Raw genomic sequence first — 24,885 nt, 5'->3', positions numbered from 1 at the left:
CGGTGAATGCTAGCAGCACCTGTATTCAGTTCCTATTGTCTTTTATAGCTTTTACCCCGCCGCAGTGGCTCAGTGGTTAAGGCGATCGGCTGCTGACCCGAAAGACGCGGGTTCTATCCCGGCCGCGGCCGCTGAATTTCAATGAAGGCGAAATTCTAGAGGCCCGTGTACTGTGCGATGTCAAGAAGAACTCTAGTTTGGGCTAGTTGGTTCATGTTATTCAGGAGGAAAATAACGGAAAAAAATGTGGACAAAAGAGACAAACACGACAGGACCAGCGCCAACTTGCAACTGAATTTTATTTCGCACCAAACCCGCCTTTATGTAAGCCAACGCGCCGTAACATCCGTGTAATCACGCACAGGCAGTAGAAAAGATCACTGTAAGATATCTAACACATGAAGCGCGATAGCAACCATGTAACATACTATCATGGCTAAAAAAACCAACAAATGTAAAGCAAACAACACTAAAGCGGTCTGGCCAAGCAACTCTTAAACAACAAAAATGATACACACTCATGAGTGATGCGAGATGACCAACAAGAAACGTGGAAAAAAAGGTGAAGAGTGAAGCGTTATGACCAAAGTAGTGTCAAAGGTAAAAATGTTGAAATGGACGAAGAGTGCAAACCTTAAAATTGGAAACGAACAACCAGCAGCCTCATGAATGACAACCGATGACCAACCAGAAACATGAAAAAAAAAAGATGGACGTGGAGCTGAGACCAAAGTAAGCATCAAAGGTGTAAAAACGAGAAAAAAATTGGAAACGAACAACCAGCAGCCTCATGAATGACAACCGATGATCAACAAGAAACATGAAAAAGGACGAACGCGGAGCTCCGACCTTCATCCTTTTTCATGTTTCTGGTTGGTCATCGGTTATCATTCATGAGGCTGCTGGTTGTTCGTTTCCAATTTTAAGGTTTACACTCTTCATCCATTTCAACCTTTTTACCTTTGACACTACTTTGGTCTTAACGCTTCATTCTTAACCTTTTTTTCCACGTTTCTTGTTGGTCATCTCGTATCACTCATGAGTTTGTTATCATTTTTGGTGTTTAAGGGTTGCTTGGCCATGACCGCTTTAGTGTTGTTTGCTTTACATTTGTAGGTTTTTTTAGACATGATAGTATGTTACGTGGTTGCTATCGCGCTTCATGTGTTAGATATCTTACAGTGATCTTTTCTAAGGCCTGTGCGTGATTACACGGATGTTACGGCGTGTTGGCTTACATAAAGGCGGGTTTGGTGCGAAATAAAATTCAGTTGCAAGTTGGCGCTGGTCCCGTCGTGTTTGTCTCTTTTGTCCACGTTTTTTTGCGCCGTTTTCCTCCTGAGTGCGATGTCAGTGCACGTTAAAAAACCCCAGGCGGTCGAAATTTCCGGAGCCCTTCACTACGGCGTCCCTCATTTGGGACGTTAAACCCCTATAAACCAAACCAAACCAAACCAAACCAAACCAATCTTTTATAGCTTATATACGAGCTCTGTTTTCGGGGAGAAAAGCGTCCCTGTGATTAGAAAACGATAATCTACCGATACAGGTGACATGCATTTATCGTGATTCCCCCTTCAAAAGAAATCTGCAGCACTAACCTAAGGTATACCGTTTTACCAAGCACGACGAAAAAATCTCCTGTGAGCAAGTACAGTTGGCGACTTTCAAGGCATCTTTATTTTCCAATACATAGACGTCACCTAGGGACCTGTGGGACCTGCGGGTCCTGCGGGACCCTCGCGGCTCTCGCCTTCGGGGCTTTGAGTTCCGTCAGTGGAAGCAGGCGCCTCATTTTCGGTTGGCTGCTGCGGTTGCTCAGTTGGTGAAGCAGTCAGCTCAGTTCCGGGTGACTGCGTTTCTGGAGCAGCAGGCTCAGTTCCGGGTGACTGCTTCGGTGGCTCCGCTGGCGGCTCAGCCGACCCAGGTCCGGGTGGGGCCGGCGGCAGATGCTCCGTCGACGGGGCTTGAGAAGGCGCCGATGGTGCCTCCGTACTTTCACCCGTTTGAACTGTCACGGTGACGGCCTCAGTTCCAGCGACCTCGGGTGGCGGCGCTTCAGGCGCGGGCGATGGAACTTCGCCGGTTGGCTCTTGACCGGTGCCGTTGCCGTACCTCTGTACGGATAGGCGGGAGTGACAGAGTCCGCCAAAGCACACCCCGGTTTCTATTCTTCCAAACTGCAAGCATGAGGACACACACAAAGCAAGTATTAGACAACTGATGATAAGCAGCGGCACTATATTCGCGCCTTTGCGTTGAACGCAGCTTGTCAAACTGCATACCATGCGTTTCAGGGAAGACTTTCCAAAAATTTCAAAAACGGGCTTTTTGGGGTAAAGTTATGGCTTTTGCGGCTAGCATTATGTCGTGTCCGGTCGCTGTGTTGAATGCAGCGAAAGACGCACACGGTACTTTAAGACTTCGTTTATTTAAAGCCGATGAGGGTGCGACCAGCGTCGACCGAGGCAGGAGCCGAACTGGCCGCCCGAAGAAAGGAGGGAGCGGAGAAGCGTCCACGGGAGGGAGTGGCTTCCCAAAACAGGAGGAGGATGCGGGGGCGCACCATGGGGGGACATCTGGCGACAGCGTGCGACGAGGGGCAAGTGGTCGTTAGGAGGAGGATGCGAGTGGTCGTTAGGAGGAGGATGCGAGGGCGCACACACACAAAAGCAATAAGGGGAGACGACCAACACAACCCCCAGGGATGTCGATTCCAGTCAGCCACGTGTAATTTTTGCCACAAGCGAGGGCATATCGAAAGAGCATGCATTACGAAACGGAGACTTGCCAAGATAAAGTCACCTTCCCAGCCTAATCACAGCGTCAACGCCTCAGAGAATACGCCGCTATCTGATCTCCATGGAACAACATCAGCAACACCATCTGTGTTGTACGACCTGAACACCATGAATCTCGGCACGCGACCGAAGATTTTTACAGAAGTAAGCGTACATCACCAGCTGATTAAGTTCGAGGTGGACTCCGGCGCAGCCTGTACTCTGATCAGTGAGGACACGTTCCGAACTTCATGGCCATCTGACGCACCCGCCCTGCAACAAGACGACACGCACCTGCGAACGTGGTCAGGACAGAATCTGCCACTATTGGGCTCTGCCAACGTGCAGGTTAACTACAACGGCCAGACCCATACGCTACCTCTGCTTGTTGTGAAGGGCACAGGATCAAGCCTTCTAGGGAGAAACTGGTTTTCTCCACTAGGCGTGATGATATGCGGCATACACCAGACGCCGAGCCAGAACATGGTTGAGCAACTGCAAGAGAAATACGAAAGAGTATTCTCGGAAGAGATTCCAGGAAACGAAGGGCCCCCGGTCACACTGGAGTTGTTGGACAACGCGCAACCCAAATTTCTGAAGGCCAGGCCGGTGCCGTTTGCTCTCCGAGATTCAGTTGAAAAAGAGTTGGACAAACTGGAGCAGCAAGGTGTCATCGAGCCGACGCAGCATTCAGAATGGGCCACACCACTTGTCGTAGTTCGCAAGAAGAACGGAACCATACGCCTCTGCGGAGACTACCGGAGCACCGTCAATCTTGCGACTAAAGCGTCCTCTTACCCGCTACCGACACCTGAAGAAGTATTCAGTGTACTACGTGGCGCAAGAGTCTTCAGCACATTGGACCTCACCCAGGCGTATCAGCAGCTGAAGGTGAGCGAGTCAACTGCTGAATTATTGGCAATTAACACACTGAAAGGCTTGTACAAAGTCAAGCGACTGCCTTTTGGCGTAGCTGCAGCCCCGGCCATATTTCAAAAATTCATGGAGACAGTGCTTCAGGGCATCCCAGGAGTTTGTGTCTACCTTGACGATGTCATCATCAGTGGCACTTCCACTGAAGAGCATGCAGTTTATTTTTATTTATTTATTTACACATACTGCAGTCATAGAGACCAAGCAGGGGGGCAACATTCAAAAAGCAAAAATAATATCAAACACTACGCAAATCCAGCGTTCCGGCAACAATAAAAGAAGAAAACCAAACAGAGGGCAATGATATTGTTAAGTTTACACATACAATAAGACACTCTTTTCAAAAGCAGCGGCATCCTGAGCCGAAAAGACATTTGCTGGCAGTGAGTTCCATGTTGTGATTGTTCGGGGAAAAAATGAGTTTTTGAACGTATTTGTGCGTGCAAAGTACGGTGTAAGGTTATGGTTGTGGCTATTGCGTGTCTGCCGTGTAGAACGGGGGGATATATAGGGAGCAGCATTAATATTAAATTGACTAGAGTAAAATGAGTACAGAAATTTAAGCCTTGCGAGTGCTCTCCTTCTTTCTAGAGTGGGTATGTTCTTCGTGGACATCAGAACGGATGGCGAGATAGAGCTATGGTAAGCGTTAAAAATGAAACGGACGGCTTTTCTTTGGATCATTTCAAGTTTCTTTATATCCTTTTTTAAGTGCGGATCCCATACGACGGAAGCATACTCAAGTTTCGGACGAATTAGTGTGTTGAAGGCAAGTTGTTTAAGTTCAGAGGGAGCGTGTTTTAATTTGTGTCTTAGAAGGCCGAGGTTCCTTGAAGCAGACGAGCAAATGCTATTAATGTGGCTGGACCATGAAAGGCGATTTGTAATGGTGACTCCAAGATATTTGTATTCGCTCACCTGTAGCAGTGGAAGATTGTTTATTGCATAATTAAAACTGTATGGCGCTTTCTTGTTAGTAACCTGAAGAAGAACCGATTTGTCGCTATTTAATTTCATGGACCAAAGGGTGCACCACTCTAGGACATTATTAAGATTTGACTGCAGGCATTCTTGGTCGGTAGTGCTGCTAATTTTCTTAAACAGAATGCAGTCATCTGCGAATAGTCTAATACTGACTTCGGACGTATTTACGGAGTTAACCAAATCATTGATATAAATAAGGAATAAAAGAGGCCCAAGTACGCTGCCTTGAGGCACACCAGAGGTAACGGGTAAAATACCTGAATGAGATTTTTTAACATCGACGAACTGTTTTCTGTTGGAAAGATAGGTTTTAATCCATTTGACAAGTGCTGTTGGAAGACCAAGATGCTGAAGTTTAAAGATGAGCTTATTGTGCATGACGCGATCAAACGCCTTGCTGAAATCTAAAAAAATGACGTCAACCTGTCCAGCATTGTCAATCGATGAAGCGAATTCATGAACTGTAGTGACGAGCTGAGTAACCGTAGATAAGCCTCTTCTAAAACCATGTTGAAAGGGAGACAGGATGTTATTTTTTTCCAGAAATGACATAAGATATTTAGATATAACATGCTCCATAAGCTTGCAGGTACCTGAAGTTAGCGATATGGGACGGTAATTGTTAACGTTCAAACGATCACCTTTCTTAAAAATTGGAACAACGCGAGCTAAGCGCCAGTCATCAGGGACAACAGAATCTTTTAATGAAAGTTCGAAGAGGCGAGTTAAAATGTGGGCTAATGGTTCGGAATAACGGCGCAGAAACTCATTAGGGATATCATCAGGCCCCACTGCCGATTTCGTTTTTAAGTTTAGCAGCATGTTTAGTACGCCTTCATAGCTTATAAAGTCACCTGATATATCAGATCCAGATACCTGCAGTTCCAAATCTGGATCACTCGAGGCAAAGACAGAATGAAAGAAACGATTGAAGTGATTTGCAATATCCACAGGAATCTCCGAGACCATGCCGTCAATAGATAGCTGATTTACCTCATCTTTAGAATCACGTAGGTAACGCCAAAACTTCTCAGGGCTCTCTCTTAAGAAGTTGGGCAGTGCCTGCGAAAAGTAGTTTTTTTTTGCTTCGGAAAGCTTAGAAGCTAGCTGAGTTTTCAGCGTGCGAAAACAGGTAGATTTATGACCGCTTCGTTTAGCGCGTTTAATTTTGCGATGCAAATGAATGATTTCTCTAGTAATCCACGGATTAGGCTTATTTGTACGTACACGCTGGTTGGGAACAAAATTTTCAATGCAAAAGTGAATAGTGTCCTTAAGTGTAGTCCATATTGCTGTGACGTCGCCAGGCAGGTTATCACAAAAATCCCAGAGTTTGTCTAGGATCGCAAGATCATCGGCACGTGAAAAATTTTTTACAGTGTTATTGTTCGCTATCTTATGGTTTTTCTGGGCATCAAGCAGCAAAGACAAATGAACGCTTTTGTGATCAGAGATAGCCGTGTCAACATGCACACTGTATTCAGATAAACTAGATAAACTAGATAAACTAGTGCGCCTAGAGCTCGTTCTCGAAAGGCTAGCAAACGCTAATTTGTGCATAAGCAAATCGAAGTGCTGTTTTGCGGTGCCAGAGGTGCAATTTCTGGGACACCGAATTGATGCGGAAGGCATTCACCCTACCGAGGACAAAGTGCGAGCGATCACAGAAGCACGAGCTCCAACAAACAAGCAGGAGCTACAGGCTTTTCTCGGACTCTTGACGTTCTACGACCGGTTCTTGGAACAAAGAGCTACCGTGGCCAACGACTTATACCAACTCCTTCGGAAAGATGTGACATGGACATGGTCGCCACGCCATCAGCAGTCATTCGATGCCCTGAAAGACCTGATTCGAAGATGTACAGTCCTCCGCCACTACGACGAAAGGAAGCCTCTGCTTTTGGCTTGCGACGCATCACCGTACGGAGTCGGCGCGGTTCTATCGCAAACTGACGAGCAAGGAAGGGAAGCTCCCATCGCCTTCGCCTCACGTACGTTGTCGCAAGCAGAACGCAACTACGCGCAACTTGACAAAGAAGGGCTAGCCATCGTCTACGCGGCGACACATTTTCACCAGTACATTGCCGGCCGGAAGGTGACCTTTATAACCGATCACCGACCGCTATTGGGCATTCTGGGACCACAAAGGCCTATGCCACCAACTTTGTCTCCGCGAATGACACGTTGGTGCATCAAACTCTCAGCGTACGACTACGCTCTGGTCTACCGCAATGGGAGTAAACATCAAAACGCCGATGCGCTAAGCCGTCTGCCACTAGACGCAACTGTTGACGAACCATTTCCACCAGGAGACGTTCTGATGTTCGAAGCACTGCCAGAACCTCCGCTTACAGCAGGCACAGTTGCAGCATCTACGCAGAAGTGCGCAGCTCTCCGGCTAGTTTACACAGCTGTTCAACAAGGCAACGTGCATAAACTCAAAGGGGACAACTTCGACGCTTACCGCAGGCGAGCTACAGAGTTGAGCACCCATCGCGGCTGCATCATATTTGGGTCCCGAGTTGTGATGCCGAGAGAACTACGCGCACAAGCTATGTCTCTCATCCACGCCGGACATCGGGGCATCGTTGCAATGAAAAAGTGTGCCAGAAGCTACATGTGGTGGCCTGGCATTGACAACGACATCGAAACAGTGGTGCGAGAATGCAAGCCTTGCCAGAGCAGCCGGAGCGCCCCGCCGAAAGCTCCTGTCCCAGAATGGGAAAAGCCAGACACACCATGGCACACACTGCACATTGATTTTGCAGAACCAATTGAGGGCTGCACTTTCCTTGTGGTCGTAGATGCCTACACAAAGTGGCTTGAGATAAGGCAAATGGGACAGACGACTTCGGCAGCAGTCATTGACAACCTCCGATCACTATTTGCAACGTTCGGCCTGCCGCGCAAGGTAGTGTCGGACAACGGAACACCGTTTGTGTCTGCGGAGATCCTCAAGTTTTATCGCGACAACGGGATCTCATCAGTTACATCGGCCCCCTACCACCCAGCGACAAACGGACAAGCCGAGCGCTACGTAGCCGAGCTAAAACGCGCCCTTGAAAGAGATCAGACAGGCTCGCTGCAGCGCCGCCTTGCGCGCTTTCTCTTCAAGCAGCACACGACGGTTCAGAGCACAACAGGCGAGACCCCCTCGAAAATGATGTTCGAGCGTGAAATGCGAACCCAGCTCACAGCCATCCTCCCCGAGCCAAAGGCAGAGACGTTCCGGGAAGAAAAAGCAATTCCTCGCTGCGGCACGCTTAATGAGGGGCAGCGCGTCCTCGCCCGACAGTTTCTGAAAAAGCCACGCTGGGAGGAAATTTCGTTGACGCTGTGATTAGGCTGGGAAGGTGACTTTATCTTGGCAAGTCTCCGTTTCGTAATGCATGCTCTTTCGATATGCCCTCGCTTGTGGCAAAAATTACACGTGGCTGACTGGAATCGACATCCCTGGGGGTTGTGTTGGTCGTCACACCGCCAGCAGCGTTGTGCCTTTTTGACCGATTTTACAACAACAGAAGGCTTGCGCACCTGGTTGCTTGTCTGGTGTACCGGCTCGGTGTTCCGGCGAATCCCTCTCTGCTGGTGACCGGCGCTCTCCGCTCGAACGGCGATGTCGTAAGCTTTGCTGAATGTGAGGTCCTTCTCAGCGAACAGGCGCTGCTGCAGTGACTCGTCACTCAGTCCGCACACAAATCTGTCGCGTAACATCACGTCCAAGGGAAGCATGGTGGTGTTAGCAGAAGAAGCTGCGTCTCCCTCCTGCCCGGTAGCTGTTGTCGACAGCGTTCCAAAATTGCAGTCGGCAGCGAGCTTCTTGAGCGCGGCTACGTAGGCGCTCACAGTTTCTCCTCCCAGTTGATCTCGACGTTGGAAGCGAGCCCGGCTGTAGACCTCGGATGGCCTTGGGTCGTAGTGCTTTTGCAGCGCTTTTACGATGTCGTCGTAAGACACTGCCGCTGGTGTGCTTGGCTGAATAAGGGCGCAGACAGTATCGTAGGTCTGCTCCCCGCACAGCGTCAGCAGGTTGGCCCTCTTCAAGGCTGGGTCTGTGATGTTGTTAGCTTCAAAGTAGAACTGAAGGCGTCCAACCCACGATGACCACGATGAGCCGTTGAATTCTGGTATCTGATTGGGAAACCCTCGCGTAGCCATGGCTTGTCAATAGCGTTGCGTAGCGCGGGTCGAATCCACTTTCTCGTCGCCACTGTCGTGTCCGGTCGCTGTGTTGAATGCAGCGAAAGACGCACACGGTACTTTAAGACTTCGTTTATTTAAAGCCGATGAGGGTGCGACCAGCGTCGACCGAGGCAGGAGCCGAACTGGCCGCCCGAAGAAAGGAGGGAGCGGAGAAGCGTCCACGGGAGGGAGTGGCTTCCCAAAACAGGAGGAGGATGCGGGGGCGCACCATGGGGGGGCATCTGGCGACAGCGTGCGACGAGGGGCAAGTGGTCGTTAGGAGGAGGATGCGAGTGGTCGTTAGGAGGAGGATGCGAGGGCGCACACACACAAAAGCAATAAGGGGACACAACACATTACCAGCCTTGGCGGACAGCAGATAACGGGGAATCGTCTTAAGTACTGTTGTGTTTCTACCCCCCCCCCCCCCCCCCCTTTAACTCCCTTTGTGTTATTTATTCACAAAGGAAAATTGGGTCACTGACCAAGTCAAGAAATGAAAAATGACGGTTCTCTTTGTGTGTTCCCGTCACACCTGTGTCCACTTCGGACCACGTGGGCCCGATCAAGCCGCTACCGTGAACAATCGCCAAGGTCGACAACCTCGCGACGACCATGGGAAGTGAGAAGCTTGGAATGCCCCTCCGAGCCTCAGCGGATTAGTGTGGCAGGGATGTCAAAGGCCATTGTCAGCCAAAACCCCAGCGAAATTCCTTGAACGGAGTGCAGCGGCGACGAAGGCAGGCGAGGCCCAGGAGCTATTGTCCGAGCAACCACCGTGAATGCGGAGGCGACCTGGCGGCGCCGTCACGCTGGCGGATAATTGAAGAATTCTGTGTCCCCGACTCGCGTTCTGGGCAATCGGCGGGGAGGCAAGTTCATTCCCCTGCTGAAAGACTTCAGGAGATTCCTTTCCCCGCGGGGCTGGATGAGTCAGCAATCTTCCCCTCTCTTCGACCCAGCTGCGACAGAGTGGACAAGCTCGCACCTGCCCAGCCGTGGGCGGTAACAAGGAGGTCCCCTTCGGTCCATCCGATTGGACAGTGCTCGTCGACCAATTTTCCCCAGCCAGGGATCTGGGGAAACCGGACGATATTTAACTCGGCCGTGAGTGTGGCCGAGAGAAGCCTGCTAGCTCCAGTCGACTACAGTTGACGAAGACGTTCCCCTTCCACTGAGAACCATTCTCAGTCCCGCTCTATGTAAATAATGTAAATATGTGAATACAGTTTTTTCCTTCACTTCCCCTACTCCCCGTCTCCGGCCCACGTTTCCTTCCTCCTTCGGCAATGCGGCGGTGATCCTGTACCCGATGCCTGGTGGGACACGCTTCTAGCATCGACAAATATATCAACTGGTTGGCAGCGGCGGGATCTTCCACGCTTGGTCCTGGCTTCAGCAGTGGTGAGCGCTTGACTTTCTTTAAGAATCTGCCAGGCTTGATAACTCTGGAAATTTATCACTTCCTGTAGATTGTTTTTCTGCACGTGCTCGCTTATGCATTTCACGTAGCAGCTTGTATTGAAAGTCCTCGTTCGGAAGTTGCCATGGATTTGAGCAAGCTAAAGAAGCCAGAGTTGATGTTGCTTTGTGAAAAGCTGGGTATTGAGGCCAGGAAGAGTCACAGAAAGCCGCAGCTGATTGAGGCTATTAAGGAATGTGGTGCTAAGGAGGGTGACAAAATTTGGGAGACCTGGGAAGTCATTCAGGAGGGAATCAAGAACGCTAAGGAGGAGGCCGACAGGGTTGAAAGGGAACGCAAGGAGAAGGCCGTTAGGGTTGAAAAAGAACGCCTTTACCGCAGGGAAGCCGCTAAAAAGGAGGCTGACAGGATAGAGAAAGAACGTCTTCGTCTCAAGGAAGCCGATGAAAGGCAACTTGCTTTAATGCGTTTGGAGTTGCAACAAATTTTAGAGGCGAAGCGCGCCGACAGGAATTCGACATTAAATCAGGAGGTTTCGGCGCGAAAAGAAATTAAAGTCGGCAATGAAAACTGCGTGTCTTTGCCAATTGCCTGCGTCGCGATCGAGAGCCCGCTCGGGGTGCGTCTGACCGAGGCAGCCATCTCCCAAAACCTGCCTAAGCAGCATCCCTCGATTTTCTCGAATCGCTTGGATATGCTGCCCAAAGAAAAAGGCCTTTGTTTTGGAGATAACGCTGCGCAGGTCCTTACCATTTCGAAGGCTCGTGAGATCGCAGCGCCAGCAGAGCACACAGTTGAACAGGGCAAACCTGAACCTGTAAGCCTGATAAATTCTCACGGTGATGAGCTAGGGCAGGCTTTATTGCAAACTGTCGACAAGACGAACGCAGGCGACTTAACCCGTGACGGCTCCGCGCTACCTAATGACGAGCCAGCCCAGGACTTACTCACATTTAGCACAGGGATAAAGAGCACCGATAGTAGTGCAAGCTATAGTGAGTCTTCCGAAGCAGGCGCAAGTGATGAGCTGGGGCTAGGTGAGGAATTGAATGCCAATCTTGTGTTACCCCACTCGGATGGCTTTCTCGAACTCCTTCGTGTGGACCGAGAAACGTTCACCGCTGAGCAAGAGAAAGACCGGACTCTACGAAACTTGAGTCACCAAAGTCTCATAGGTGTGTCACGGAAGAACATACCTTTCCAGCTCCGTTCTGGCCTGCTGTACCGCCAGTATAAGGATAGGAAAGGTATCGAACACGACCAACTTACTGCCCGCGTCGCGATCGAGAGCCCCCTCGAGCTGCGTCTGACCAAGGCAGCCGTCTCCCAAAACCTGCCTTTGCAGTATCCCTCGATTTTCTCAAATCGCTTGGATATGCTGCCCAAAGAAAAAGGCCTTTGTTTTGGAGATGACGCTGCGCAGGTCCTTACCATTTCGAAGGCTCCAGGATTCGCAGCGCCAGCAGAGCACGCGGGTGAAGAGGGCAAACGTGGTCCTGTAGGCCTTATAAACTCTGACGGTGGTGAGCCAGAGCAGGCTGGATCACAAACTGACAATGAGGCGAACGCCGACGACTTAACCTGTGACGGTTCCGCGATGGCTAGTGACGCGCCCCGCAAACCAACAGCGAGGGTTTCCACAGAGCGGCGGCGTATAGAGGTGGCCCAACGGGGAATGTTAATGAAGGGGAAAGTGCGCCTCATGTTGACTGCTGCACAGAAAACCGGACAACCGGTTACCCGCCCCAATTTGGCACCTCAGCACTCAAGAGTTCGCACGCGCCGCTTGAAGGGAACACAAGCTAAGGGGACGCGACGCGCGAACCCAATCCGAGAGAGGCAGATTCGCTGGCACGGCATTCGCACTCGTGCGCTCCCTTCTCGCATTCTGCTTTCTGAGCGTAAGCTAAACTTCAGAACCGCGAGACTTGGACGAAGAACAGTGCAGGGTCCCAAGCTGAAGTTCCTAGCCTTGTGTAATTTTGCACCTGCTAGAGTAGCTATCGGACCGCGGCCGCGCAGGGGGCGGCTGAAGAATAGGAAGCAGTAAATTCCTCTGATCGCAACGCCGTTTGCAGACGGATTCGAGGAATAATCCCGTCTTTTGTTTCTTTTTGTTCATATCACTCTCCTATGCGAAATGAGAGCGGAGTTTCGGAGCTTGGCATTGCGGGACTCAGTTCACATGCGTTGCCGAAAGGTGCGAGTAATGGCAACGCTGATGGCCTCAGCCGAAGCTTTCCCGTGTAATGCCCTTTCCTGACTCCCCAGACGTTATTCCGCTATGCAAATTTGTATTTTGTTTTTTGTTTTTTTGCTTTAGCGGGAATCATTTTTGTCTGTTTTGTATGTGTGTTCAGCAGCTCCACCTTCCCTTTGTGCTCTCACGGGCGGTGGCTTTCTGTGACATAAACCGTGCTACGGCACCCCCCCAAAATTTTAGAAAATTTTCCTCCCTTTTGGCTAAACAAGCTCTGTGTATTCTGGTTTGGTCAAACATGTCAACTTTCGGAGGAGGACGTAAATTTCACGCTACAGCTCATTTTCTCTAAAGAGATTTTGTTGACCGAAAACAGCTTGGCAGTTCTTGAAGTCAGTTTGGCGCTTTCTGCTTGTTGGGCTTTGGACTTTGCTGGTTGAGCTCGTTACAGCTGTCAACGAAGCAAGAAGAACCTTTGGGCCCAGCTGTGACCAAAGGCCGAACGGACACAACTCCAGGTCTCTGCGCGCAGCAGCGTTGGCTGCAACCACTACGAGACCTCTTCGGGCGGCGGACGTGCTGTTGTGTTTCTACCCCCCCCCCCCCCCCCCCCTTTAACTCCCTTTGTGTTATTTATTCACAAAGGAAAATTGGGTCACTGACCAAGTCAAGAAATGAAAAATGACGGTTCTCTTTGTGTGTTCCCGTCACACCTGTGTCCACTTCGGACCACGTGGGCCCGATCAAGCCGCTACCGTGAACAATCGCCAAGGTCGACAACCTCGCGACGACCATGGGAAGTGAGAAGCTTGGAATGCCCCTCCGAGCCTCAGCGGATTAGTGTGGCAGGGATGTCAAAGGCCATTGTCAGCCAAAACCCCAGCGAAATTCCTTGAACGGAGTGCAGCGGCGACGAAGGCAGGCGAGGCCCAGGAGCTATTGTCCGAGCAACCACCGTGAATGCGGAGGCGACCTGGCGGCGCCGTCACGCTGGCGGATAATTGAAGAATTCTGTGTCCCCGACTCGCGTTCTGGGCAATCGGCGGGGAGGCAAGTTCATTCCCCTGCTGAAAGACTTCAGGAGATTCCTTTCCCCGCGGGGCTGGATGAGTCAGCAATCTTCCCCTCTCTTCGACCCAGCTGCGACAGAGTGGACAAGCTCGCACCTGCCCAGCCGTGGGCGGTAACAAGGAGGTCCCCTTCGGTCCATCCGATTGGACAGTGCTCGTCGACCAATTTTCCCCAGCCAGGGATCTGGGGAAACCGGACGATATTTAACTCGGCCGTGAGTGTGGCCGAGAGAAGCCTGCTAGCTCCAGTCGACTACAGTTGACGAAGACGTTCCCCTTCCACTGAGAACCATTCTCAGTCCCGCTCTATGTAAATAATGTAAATATGTGAATACAGTTTTTTCCTTCACTTCCCCTACTCCCCGTCTCCGGCCCACGATTCCTCCCTCCTTCGGCATTGCGGCGGTGCTCCTGGACCCGATGCCTGGTGGGACACGCTTCGAGCATCGACAAATATATCAGTACTGAGCTGGTTAATTTCCTTTTAATAATTAAGTTTTTAACTAGTGGGGTTAGGCACCTAGTTGCAATTAGAGGTTGCAATTAGAGATTTTAGAAGTTCAAAAACGTGATTATCTTCGACGCTATGGCTCAACAGATTTTGTCTACATCGTTCCAAAATACATGCGCTTTCAAAAAACATGGAGGCAAAGCAAAGTTTCCAGCGAATGTAACTCGTCAAAAAACCAGATTTTGTTGGTCAACAAGAACAATTGCGTTTTCGAAATTGTAAAAAATGATATGGCTGTTACTAACAGCCGGCTCCAAATCTTTAATTGCCACTACACGCCTAATTCTAGTAGTTAAAAAGTTTATTAAAGATAGTTACCCAGCTTAATACTTAAGACAATTTTCTGGCGTCCGCCAGCAATGGTAATACAATGCCGCAAAAACCATATTTTTACCCCAAAGACACCGGCTGAAACCGCAGATACTCTTCCGCGCATGCTCTCTCTAAGCTTATGATGCCATTTCAACGATCCCCTATTTGGAGTCAGTGATGCTTAGCACTTCAGCTAAAATAAGTCACTTAATTATCACATTCTGGGGACGCAGAACGCAGTCATAGCTGCTCGCATCAAGGTTGCAGCTAGCTGTCTTTTGATGAAAAACTCGAATAGCCAACATCATTTTAAAAGCACGCTTGATTGAACTACTGGAATGTTGTTCGACAAGTCAAAGAATACTGTGCACCCTTACGCACCCCTGCACCCGAAGGAGCTACAGCACCATTGCCCCCGTGCAGCTTTGAAGGGTCCATGGGTGTATTAAAGGTGCTAACGTGCTCAGCGCACCTTTTAAAAAAAAATAAGAAAAAAAATGAGGGTGTGGAAAGGGTGCAGCCATGAACGCTACACCTTTAAGGGTGCAAATTTTTTTACTTAGTAGTAACAGGCTTCAGCTATTGATCTACTAGTTATCGCGGCATACGTATTCGTAGACTATTCCTACGTTTTCTAAAACTCAATATTGGTTTCTCGCTGGCTACTGTTCCTCTCACAGACAATAAAGAGCCATTTCTGTGTTTAAACACTCGCTAGCAGGTTCGTGAATCGAGCCTCCGCTTTGAGCTAACATGTTGAGACGTTTCCCAGCAACGCTCAGCGTTGTCTCGGGCGCGGTATCGTGAATGAACTGAAGCTGTGTGCATTGCGTTTGCACACCTAGACGATTTTGATCAAATGCGGGGTTTCTAAACGCTCTGGTACACACTGTCGGTTTAGCGATTACGAATAGAAGGCAGGGATGAAAGTGCAGTCGAAAGCCTGCTATTGAAAGCTATAGCTAAAATTTTCACAAGAAAAAGAAAAAAAAGATTTCTGGCGGTTTCGCATTGCTAAGCACGGAATATTGAGGTGCACACCAAGCCACGTACATGAAAGCGATATTGAGGTTGTTGTTGTTGTTGTGACTGAGAGAAGGATGAAAAGGAAATTGCACGGGCCTGCTTACTGGCTCGATCCGAGCCACCACCGCTGCCACGTGCAGACAGAGGAGAGTTAAAAGATCAGAGGAAAGAGAAAAAGATATTGAGGTGTCCGCTGACCCAGGGAGCTAGTTGTGCGCACTTCATTTCAAAGTCAACGGAGTCTACAATGAACGCCGGCGGCGTACTTGTTTTGTTTGGTTTTTGAGGAAAGGAAATGGCGCAGGAACTGTTATATCTTGATGGACACCCGAACCGCGCTCTACGGAAAGACATAAAGAAGGGTGTGAAAGAAGAAAGGAAGAAAGAGCAAATTGAAAATTGAAAATGCGTTTTTCAGGCAAGGGAATGGCGCAGTATCTGCCCCACATCTCGGTGGATACCTCAACAGCACCTTAAGGGAAGGGATAAAGGAGTGAATAAGAGGAGATATGTCACGTGGCTGCAACACCACCACCGCTACTCCACCTGACGGTCAAATTGTGGCACCGATGACCTTGTCTTGACTAGTCCAGGGAAGCGTTCGCTTTAAAATGAAAATAAATGCGTTGGAAAAAGGGGGGGGGGGGGGGGGTGTTCATTTTGTCCAAAGCAACAATTATTTTTTGTTCAGGTCTCTGGTATAGCACTTCAATTAGCTGATTTTGTCGCCGTTGCTTTGAAAAGTATTGAAGCGATAATAATGCTTCTTTGTGCATTTCAGGCCTCGTGAACAGAACAACAAATCTGTAGGAAACGTTTGGAGAGAAGGTAAGTTCTGCCAAACAACCTGAAAAAGTAGGCACTGATTCTTTTGTAACCAGCATGCTGCTGGCCAGTACGGAAGAAGTTCTTAGGCGTACTTTGGCACTATATTATATCGGCAAGAATATGCGGAAACCTTGTCGGTATCAACCTGTAACTAACATTTAGTCGCACTTGTTGTAAGTCAAGCTCTAACTAGTGAGTCTTGCCTACCTTGCTTGAAAAAATCTTGCAGAAAGAGTCCTATGTCTCAAAAAGGTGCGCATGCCCATGGTCGTCGTGAGATCACAATTATTTTCGTTCAGCTATATTATATTCTCATCATCCGCAGCCCTTACTAGCTGGTCTTAGCGATCGAACGTATCGCGGTGCCACAGCCAATATCGACTGAAGAAGAAATAGTTATTCCAAAACGTAGCGCTAACAAGACGCGGACGACACAAGCGTGGACGAGACAAGCATTAACTTGGTACTTTAATATAAAAAAGCTACCGCGTCGGATGGTGCTTTGAAGTTTTACGACAACCTTTAAAAAAAGCGCACTTTAGCAGTGATTAAGTTTGAGTAGGCGGTATTTCCTTTTAGTTTGTTTTTCCCCCCGGCACCGTGCTTTTATTATTTTCTTATTTTCCACGCGCTCTTCTTTTGATTGTGTCCTTCTTTTCGCATGCTCATCCACTGAGAGTGGCGATCGGCTCCTATATATTTGACGTGGTGGCTTTCCTAAAATGAAGTTGCAAGTTAGCTCCTGTCCCGTCCGTATTTGTGTAATCCTTGTTTTTTTTTTTGCGCTATGTTTTAAAATAAGTGTTACCAACTAGCCCAAGCCAGGCTACTGTTGAAAAGAAAGAGAATTGGAATGAAATGGCTGTATTATGCCAGTCCTAATAATCCGAGAACTCGCTGGATTCAGTCCCTTAGCTTATTTTTTCTTTACTGTTGAGGGCTCAGCTACAATAACGTAATTGGTGACAGTACCCCCCTCCCCTCCTCCAAATGCAGAGAAACCCTGCGTCCCCATTGGATTGCTTACATCACAGTCAAGGCCATCTTTGTATCTGCCTTCGCTGTATTGGCCGTTGTCTTTCATGCACCAAAAATTGCAGTGCCTGTCTTCGGGCTGAAAAGAAAGGAGAAACATATGACAAAAAAGGTCTAGTTATTCACAGTCGGCTACTATTTGAATGTATAAGAGTGACAATTCGGCCATGCTGTTCGTTTTTTTTCTTGATGTTGTTGTGCAGCACAGATATGGAGATAGTGCACGCGTCGCATAGCAGCTAACATATCAGTATGATGGAAGAACTGAGTTGGTTAAAGTATCGTTTTTTTTTTCTAAGAGAAAGGTCGTTTTCGTAGCCTCCTCACCGCCCTACGTGAAAGGAAACTGACCACATTGCTTCCGCTTCAACCTTCTTTCTGATTTTTTGTTACCCGAGCACCATCATATTGTGTCGCATCGTGTATCGTTTTTATTTTGCCTTCTCAAACTTTGCCGCTACTCATAAAAAAATGCTGTTCCAATCTCGGCAAATAGCAGCCAATGTCTTCTACTTCCATTCTCAAATCACAGCCGTGCACCGTAAACGGTCACACTGACTTCAGTAAGTCAAACCGTGAGTGATAAAAGGTTAATTTCAGGATGCCTGCAAAGCAGCCGTCTACAACGTCGTTTAGAACCAAGCGTGAGGAAGTGTAGTATCGATACCCAATTGACCGTGCCAAATGGTGGGTTCGAACTTCGATGCCAAAAAACAGAACCATGTCGCTTATGATGCTAACGCTGTCCAAGCCGACACCTCGAAAGTCGAGAACACATTTTGGGCATCTCCAGATTTCAGTGGCAGGTTTCCGAAGAACTGGTATGGTAGTCTGTTGTGGATGATTTCTTGGAGAATGAGCGAAACAAATCTGCTAAACAACGTAGGAAAGATTTTGCTTCAGGCCAGTTAGAAGAAAATTGCGACACAATAGATTGTCTGTTGGCGACGCGTGAGGATTCCTAATGCCCTTTTCCCCCTTCACTGCCTTCCTGAAGTGCGTGGCAAGCGTCGGCTGAACTGGAGGACCGGCGGACCTTAGTGCTCCGAGAATCCGTGAGGAGAGACGTGAATAAATTCATTTGTTTGCTGCCTCGCGGTCCAGTTTCCCGGTATAGACACCAGCTAATGGCACGTGATTGTCCTGTCATGCCTAGGGCCACATCCACAGGCTTTTGAAAGACTGGTTTGCGGGATAGTGCCGCAGTCAATTCTTCCGTTTTCTGCGCATGCAGGTCTCATACACTTGCAAGCCATGCACCTTTAGTATTAGGCACAAGGAAACCTGTCCATTTGAAGAGTTACTTTGTCACGAAAAAGTTTGCATCATGCGTATTCAGCACTAACTGGGTCGCGGATGAATACATGGGTGAAGCCAGAGCTGCCTCTGCAATAGAGTAAAGACAGCCGCAGAAACCACTTCCAAGCTTGCAGCAAAATGCTCGTGTGGAAGGTTACGTTTATTCCGATGCTTCGTTTTGAAAACGCTGCAAGAAGTTTGGAGCACGCACTCTGACTGCTCAGTCTCGCATGAGAGGGATCAAAAATCGATTTCATGCAACTGACCTGTTGCAAAAAGTGTGCCAAGCCATGAGAAGCACAGAATATATAATTTTTACCAACTTTGCGCCATGAGTTCACAAGGGGTCTCTATATATACTGCTTAAAGGGACACTGAGGCAAACTCCATTCAACCACTGTTTTCAGTAAAAACTGATTCCCTGGCTTTGTCTCGCTGTGTTGACATCTTTCCCGCAGCAAACACGCATTTATCGCCCAGAAAATTGGTTTCAAAATTATTCCCGCCGTTCGATGCAAACCCGTGCCGACATCACCGAAAAGCGGCGAGTTTCCGCCGTTGAAGTGAATGGTTGTGAAGCGTAGCCTCCGGGATCTCTGCCCAAATATCGGTATTGAAGCACGCATTTTAGTTACGGAAGCGGGCGGTGATGGCGACACTTGCATTTCACTTTTTTTTTTCGTTTTCCTGCTCTTTATTTTTCTAGTGGTCTCCTTGTGACTACAATACTGTACCCTGTTGATACAGGCCAGCTTATATTTATCTTCACTGTCTCTTTAAGTAATTTTATATGATCCACAGGATGCAAAGCTCATTCTTGTTCCTTTCTAATTTAAGTCTTTAAAACTGACATAAACAGTTTGAGAAGTTCTCTTACGAAAATCAGCACTGAAAAACCTGTAACATGCCCTCCACCAACTGAACTTCGATTGGAATTCTTTTTGAGCGCAGAAAGACACACTACAGGAGGCGACTTAATGAGAGATTAAGAGAGCACTCAAAAGACTTTGAAAAGAAATCGAACAGCAATATGATTGACCACATTCGAACATGCAGCAATTGCACTCCCGCCCTTGAAGACACCGCAGTGTTGCGTCGGTGCCAGACGCAACAAGGAAGGGAGATAATAGAAGCTGATGAGATTTAGCAAGCTGGTAGCACGTGTGTGAGCAATCCCTCAGTTTTGCTTTCAAAAAAAGAACTCAAGTATCTTGCGCAGCAATAGCCCTGGAACCTTGCAACTCTTCTCTTGGGAAGCTGGGATATCAGTTGAATTGATATGTTCGTGTGTGAAGTCTTTTTCTTTCACTTTGTTGATAAGAGCAGCTACTGTAACAAGGAAAGTAATCTGTCAATAAAAAAATCGAGTTGTTAGTAAGCGCTCTGTTCTGTCAAGTTCGTTCTTTCCTGTGATGTCTTCCTGCGCTAAAAAAAAAAACATTCCAGTACTGCACCAACTTGCCTGCAAAAACGTTCAAGAAAATGTTTAGATTAGCCGAAGCATCCGATCTTTTTTTTATGTTTTCTTGTACTACAAGTGGAAATAGGGTTCTCTCATGACGGATTTCTAGTTTTAGCCCGCGGTATTGGCCGGTAATAAGTAGCCAAACACATGCATCACTTCTATTGGTTCGCTGAAGAATAGACACCAGAAGAAAGAGCCTTACAGGTCTTTCTGTTTCAGGACAGCCTCCCAGTGGATGAGGAGGAAGCGTAGGCAGGAAATAGGAGGAGACACCGGCGACCCCTGTAAAAAGAAATGATTTACCCTCTACTAGAACACTATTAACAAGCACAGACGTGCTCCAGCAGATGCTACTGTGACCACGACACCGTGTCTACAAGAAAAGATTGTCTGCACGTGAGAAAATCGCGTCCTTAAAATTCTGTTTGCTGTTTTTTTTTTAGTGGTCTAGCACTAATGCCTCCACTCAAAAATTTCGCCGATGTTTATCTAAAGTCTGCTTCACCTTGAAGCTACCTAGGTGGGTCACTTAGGGGCCACTTAGGTCAGGTGACCTCGTGACGTCATCACCGTTTTCCCATTGGATATTGAGAAAACTGTACAGCGTAGCAAGTGGCAATTAACTTAATGATTGGCCACGAGAGGTCGCCCGGAAAATGTAAACTGGGTCACGCAAGCCTCACCCTTGGCAGCATCTGTCATCACAGGGCTGTGGCGTATGCTTAACCGCTGCTTCAGCAGCGGTATGAGGACTCCCCGCGATCTACGAACGTAAAGATGAGAAGGACTAATTCTGCGTATATGGGCATTGACCGATTAACGCTATAGGTTCATATCTTTAAAAAGACTGAACACTGACCAAAACTTAACGTGTGTCTAGATTATGACGAATATGAAAATATCGTGCCTCAGATTCTATGAATTGGGTACTAAGATGTCGGGTAAACAACTATTTATAATTTTAATTTGTCATTGAAAGCCGCACAAAGAACTATCTTGAATTGAAACCCACCATTACTGGTGAATCCCACCACGTGGCCACGTCTGGGTAAAATATCGCTGGTTTGTTTTAAGCGCAAAGCGTTTTTTTTTTTTTTTCAGGAGCGTTCGTCATGTTTTATTGTGGTTTACACACTCTCAGTGCGCCCTTCGATGAAAGCAGCGCTATGTTCGCATCACTGACGATGTGGTTTTAGCTTTCGTCATTAGATGGCGCTACAGTGTTTGCATTTCTTGGTTGGCGCGGCAACCATGGTTCATTTCGTCGGTGAGGCGTACATCTCTGTGCCGTAACAGATTTGGCTGTGGAAACTAATATGCATGCTATTCTATGCTAAGAATGTCTGATAACTCTCCAGCAGGTAAGATTTATATTAAGTTTTCGTACAACGGAACTTTTGTCGACGTGCAATCGCCATCGCGGTCAGTAATCATGGTTTCAAGCATCGGATTACATAAAAACGGATGCATGCACTATCTGAGCAATTTTTAGTAAAAACAACCTGCAGTGTATCAAACAAAACCACTGCAGGATCCAGTGCCTTAGATAGCAACCTTTGCGTTGGACCAAAAAAAAACTGGGTGCTTAGAGTTCAGTGTTCGGTTCCTTTAAGGCGATTTCACCACTCTCTGTCTGAAGCCTGCTTAATCTTGAAACCCGAGCCTCGAACCAAAACCGAAGTGAAAACCGAAGTGCTCCTGCACCTAATTCTCATTCGGCTTAGCTCCTGCACCTAATTCTCATTCGGCTTCTTCATTGTTATTTTTAACTAAACTTGGTAGCACGCAAACAACCACGTGAGGCCGGACAAAAAAGTATGTCCACCTATAATACCACAAACAGGGCTAGCTTTTTTTTAAAGGCATGCTGCAAGCTTCAGCGTATTTGTGACAATTAAAGAATGCTTTGATTAGCTAAATATAAGCTGCAGACGACATCCACGCGGTGATGCAATCGGCCCATCCTGATGTATTTTGCAAACCTTCGTATTTTAATTGCTCCAAGCTCATTAGCACTTTTAGTATGTATCTTCGGTTTTTGCTTTTGCTTGCGAGGAAACTTTTTCTGATTCCAATTGTCGGCTGAAATATGGCAATGTTCAGTGACTTGTTTTAATGCCTCTCTTTTTTTTCTGACAGCGTGTTCACTAAACGCGGATCATCATCATTATCAGCTTGATTGCGCTCGCTGCACGGCAAAGACCTGTCCCATGTCTCTCCAATTAACCCTGTCCTTTGCCAGCTGCGGCCACCTTATCCCCGCAAAACTCTTAATCTCATCCGCCCACCTGACTTTCTGCCGCCGCCTTCTACGGTTGTCTTCTCTTGGAATCCACTCCGTCGCGCTTAAGGAGCAGCGGTTATCTTGCCTTCGCATTAAATGCCCATGCCCAAGCTCGTTTCTTCCTCTTGATTTCGGCCAGGATATCAGTAACTCGCGTTTGTTCTCTCACCCACTCTGCCCGCTTCCGATCTCTTAACGTTACACCTATCATTTTTCTTTCCATAGCTGGCTGCGTTGTTCTTGACTTAAGCTGAAGCCTCTTCGTTAGCCTACTCGTTTCTGCCCCGTAGGTGAGTACCTACTGGTAATATACAGCTGTTGTATACTTTTCTCTTGAGGGATATTGGTAAACTGCGGTTCATGATCTGAGAGAACTGCCATATGCGCTCCACCCACACACAACACACGAAAGTTCTCCCTTTCATATTACGTCAGTAGTTTGGCGCCAACGTTGCATATCCGAAACTCCGTGAGCAGGCGTACCTAATTCTGATAAAAAGGCCTCCGAGTCATCTTAGCATGCACTGAAAAGGTGCCCTAAAGTGCCAGATGAATTGCGTTTGCGTCTACACTTACCAAGGGCCAGTAGCGCTACCAGAGAAGCGTACGTCGTCATGTTGGTAAAGAACTTCTCGGTATGAAGTTTGGTTCCCAAAGCATATTTATACCACTGCGTTAAACAGCGCCAGAATAGTATAGCTTTGTGATATTTGTGAACTTGGTGACAGATTTTTTATTGTATCTGTGCGCTCTAGGCAAGAAATTCGTCTGGAAGAACAATACACCATGGTGAACCTAGTTTTTGATGGATTTGCGTTACTTAAAAGTAGTGACATCTCAGCTTAACTTATTTTTCTTTCCGAAGACCTCTGGAATGCAAAAAAAAAAAAATGTTCCTAGGAAAGATATTATAATGTGGGCGATTCTTACTTTCTGTGATTTGCGTTTTCTAACAAGAAAAAAAAAGATGAAAACCGAAAGCTTTACAGATGCCTCCTAGAATACTAGTACCACTACAAGCACAGACGCACGTATATACAGAAACTTGCAAATGTGCTTACAGGTGCGCCAGCTTTTATTGCTACTTTCATGCATATTACTTAAAGGTTGGCAGACATGTCCTTCCACGTCTTATAAAAACTGCACTTGATGATGAAAGTGATAACAATGCAAACAATGAGAGCGCACTTATGGTACCGTTCATTTCATCATGCGCCAACTCGCCCCACATGCCGTTATTCTGAAGCACCGAAGCTCCTTCATTTCTCTTTCTTTCCATAACGTTAGGCTTGAATTCTAAACTTTACGTAGCCGAGAAACATAACGACACAGCTATCTTCGTATTAGGGAATGTTACTAAAAACAGCACTGACCGAGCTGCTGCTGTGTCTTGCGCTTCTTGGGCGCAGTCATCCTGTGAACATGTTCAGGGAACGTGTTAAAGGATTTATGATACCCCCTTTTCGCACGAGGATTGACAACAGACAGTGCAACATTTATCTTCATTATTTATGGAATCGCCATGTAAAAGCTTGGATTGGAAATTTTGTTATCGCTGACAGGATCCAACTCATCGACAGCTTTTATGCTTGTCATCATCATCATCACCACCACCACCATCATTATCATCATCATCATCATCATACTACTACCACTGCAGGGCAAAGGCCTCTCCTATGTCTCTCCAATTAACCCTGTCCTTTGCCAGCTGCGGCCACCGTATCCCCGCAAACCTCTTAATCTCATCCGCCCACCTGACTTTCTGTCGCAGCCTTCTACGCTTGCCTTCTATCGAAGTCCACTCCGTTACCCTTAAGGACCAGCGGTTACATTGCCTTCGCATTACATGCCCTGCCCAAGCCCATTTCTTCCTCTTGATTTCGACTAGCATGTCGTTAACCCGGGTTTGTTCCCTCACCCACTCCGCCCGCTTCCGATCTCTTAACGTTACACCCATATCCTTTCTTTCTATAGCTCGCTGCGTTGTCCTTAGCTTAAGCTGAACAATCTTCATTAGCCTCCACGTCAAAACGGAGCACAAGGCACCGCTTACCACAAGGCACCACTTATAATCTCTAAGTATAAATAGGCACAAATATTTAATAAAAAATCCTTAATGCTTGATTGGTTTTTCTTCAGATTTGAGCTATTAGCGAAAATTTGCATCTTTAGTCTGGTGCTTTGTGCAATTCTGACCGTTCCAGGGAAACAAGAGTATGTAATAAAGGTTCGCTCAGATTAGCTCTGCAGACAACGCTGAATTATTGGAAGCAGCCCTCGCAGAGGCGGTGGCTCGTCAAAATCCCACGCACAAGGAGGATGTGGTGTCGATATGTCCATATGAAATTTTTTCGCTTCAGAACAATGCACTTGACCTTTACCCGGCTCTACATGTGCTCTTTCGGGTTTATTTTTTAAGATCAGGTTGTCTAGGCCTTGACAGATTGATATTTTAGGGGCTTTTGCAGCGACTCTATTGACCAGGGAATGTTTCTGCTGAGAGTGTCGCGCTCTTGTTGAAGCTTTTTTCGTGTTTCAAACGACTAATAAAAA

The 24,885-nt window shown here is 47.6% G+C and overlaps 1 protein-coding gene across 1 annotated transcript; it reads right to left on the bottom strand.

Annotated features, from left to right (window-relative positions):
- Positions 1-1,657: 1,657 nt before the first annotated feature.
- On the bottom strand, positions 1,658-23,021 carry LOC149364200 (uncharacterized). Its single transcript, XM_089574183.1, has 4 exons — positions 22,909-23,021; positions 20,251-20,330; positions 17,277-17,363; positions 1,658-2,180 (listed from the first exon to the last, which is right to left on the bottom strand). The coding sequence occupies exons 1-4, from the start codon at positions 22,946-22,948 to the stop codon at positions 1,704-1,706; spliced, it is 684 nt and encodes a 227-aa protein (XP_089430309.1). The 5' UTR covers positions 22,949-23,021; the 3' UTR covers positions 1,658-1,703.
- Between the last annotated feature and the right edge of the window lie 1,864 nt (positions 23,022-24,885).

The sequence above is a fragment of the Amblyomma mixtum genome, chromosome 2 (assembly GCF_055824585.1).
Source record: "Amblyomma mixtum isolate Tamu chromosome 2, ASM5582458v1, whole genome shotgun sequence".
Lineage (NCBI taxonomy): Eukaryota > Metazoa > Arthropoda > Arachnida > Ixodida > Ixodidae > Amblyomma > Amblyomma mixtum.
Note: the sequence above shows the minus strand (reverse complement) of the source record. Positions and strands in the feature narration are given on the sequence as shown.

Coding starts and splice junctions, on each gene's coding strand:
- LOC149364200 (XM_089574183.1), bottom strand. CDS start 22,948: ATGACGACGTACGCTTCTCTGGTAGCGCTACTGGCCCTTG. Junction 20,331..22,908: donor GGTAGCGCTACTGGCCCTTG/GTAAGTGTAGAC, acceptor TTCTTTTTACAG/GGGTCGCCGGTGTCTCCTCC. Junction 17,364..20,250: donor GTCCTGAAACAGAAAGACCT/GTAAGGCTCTTT, acceptor CTTTCTTTTCAG/CCCGAAGACAGGCACTGCAA.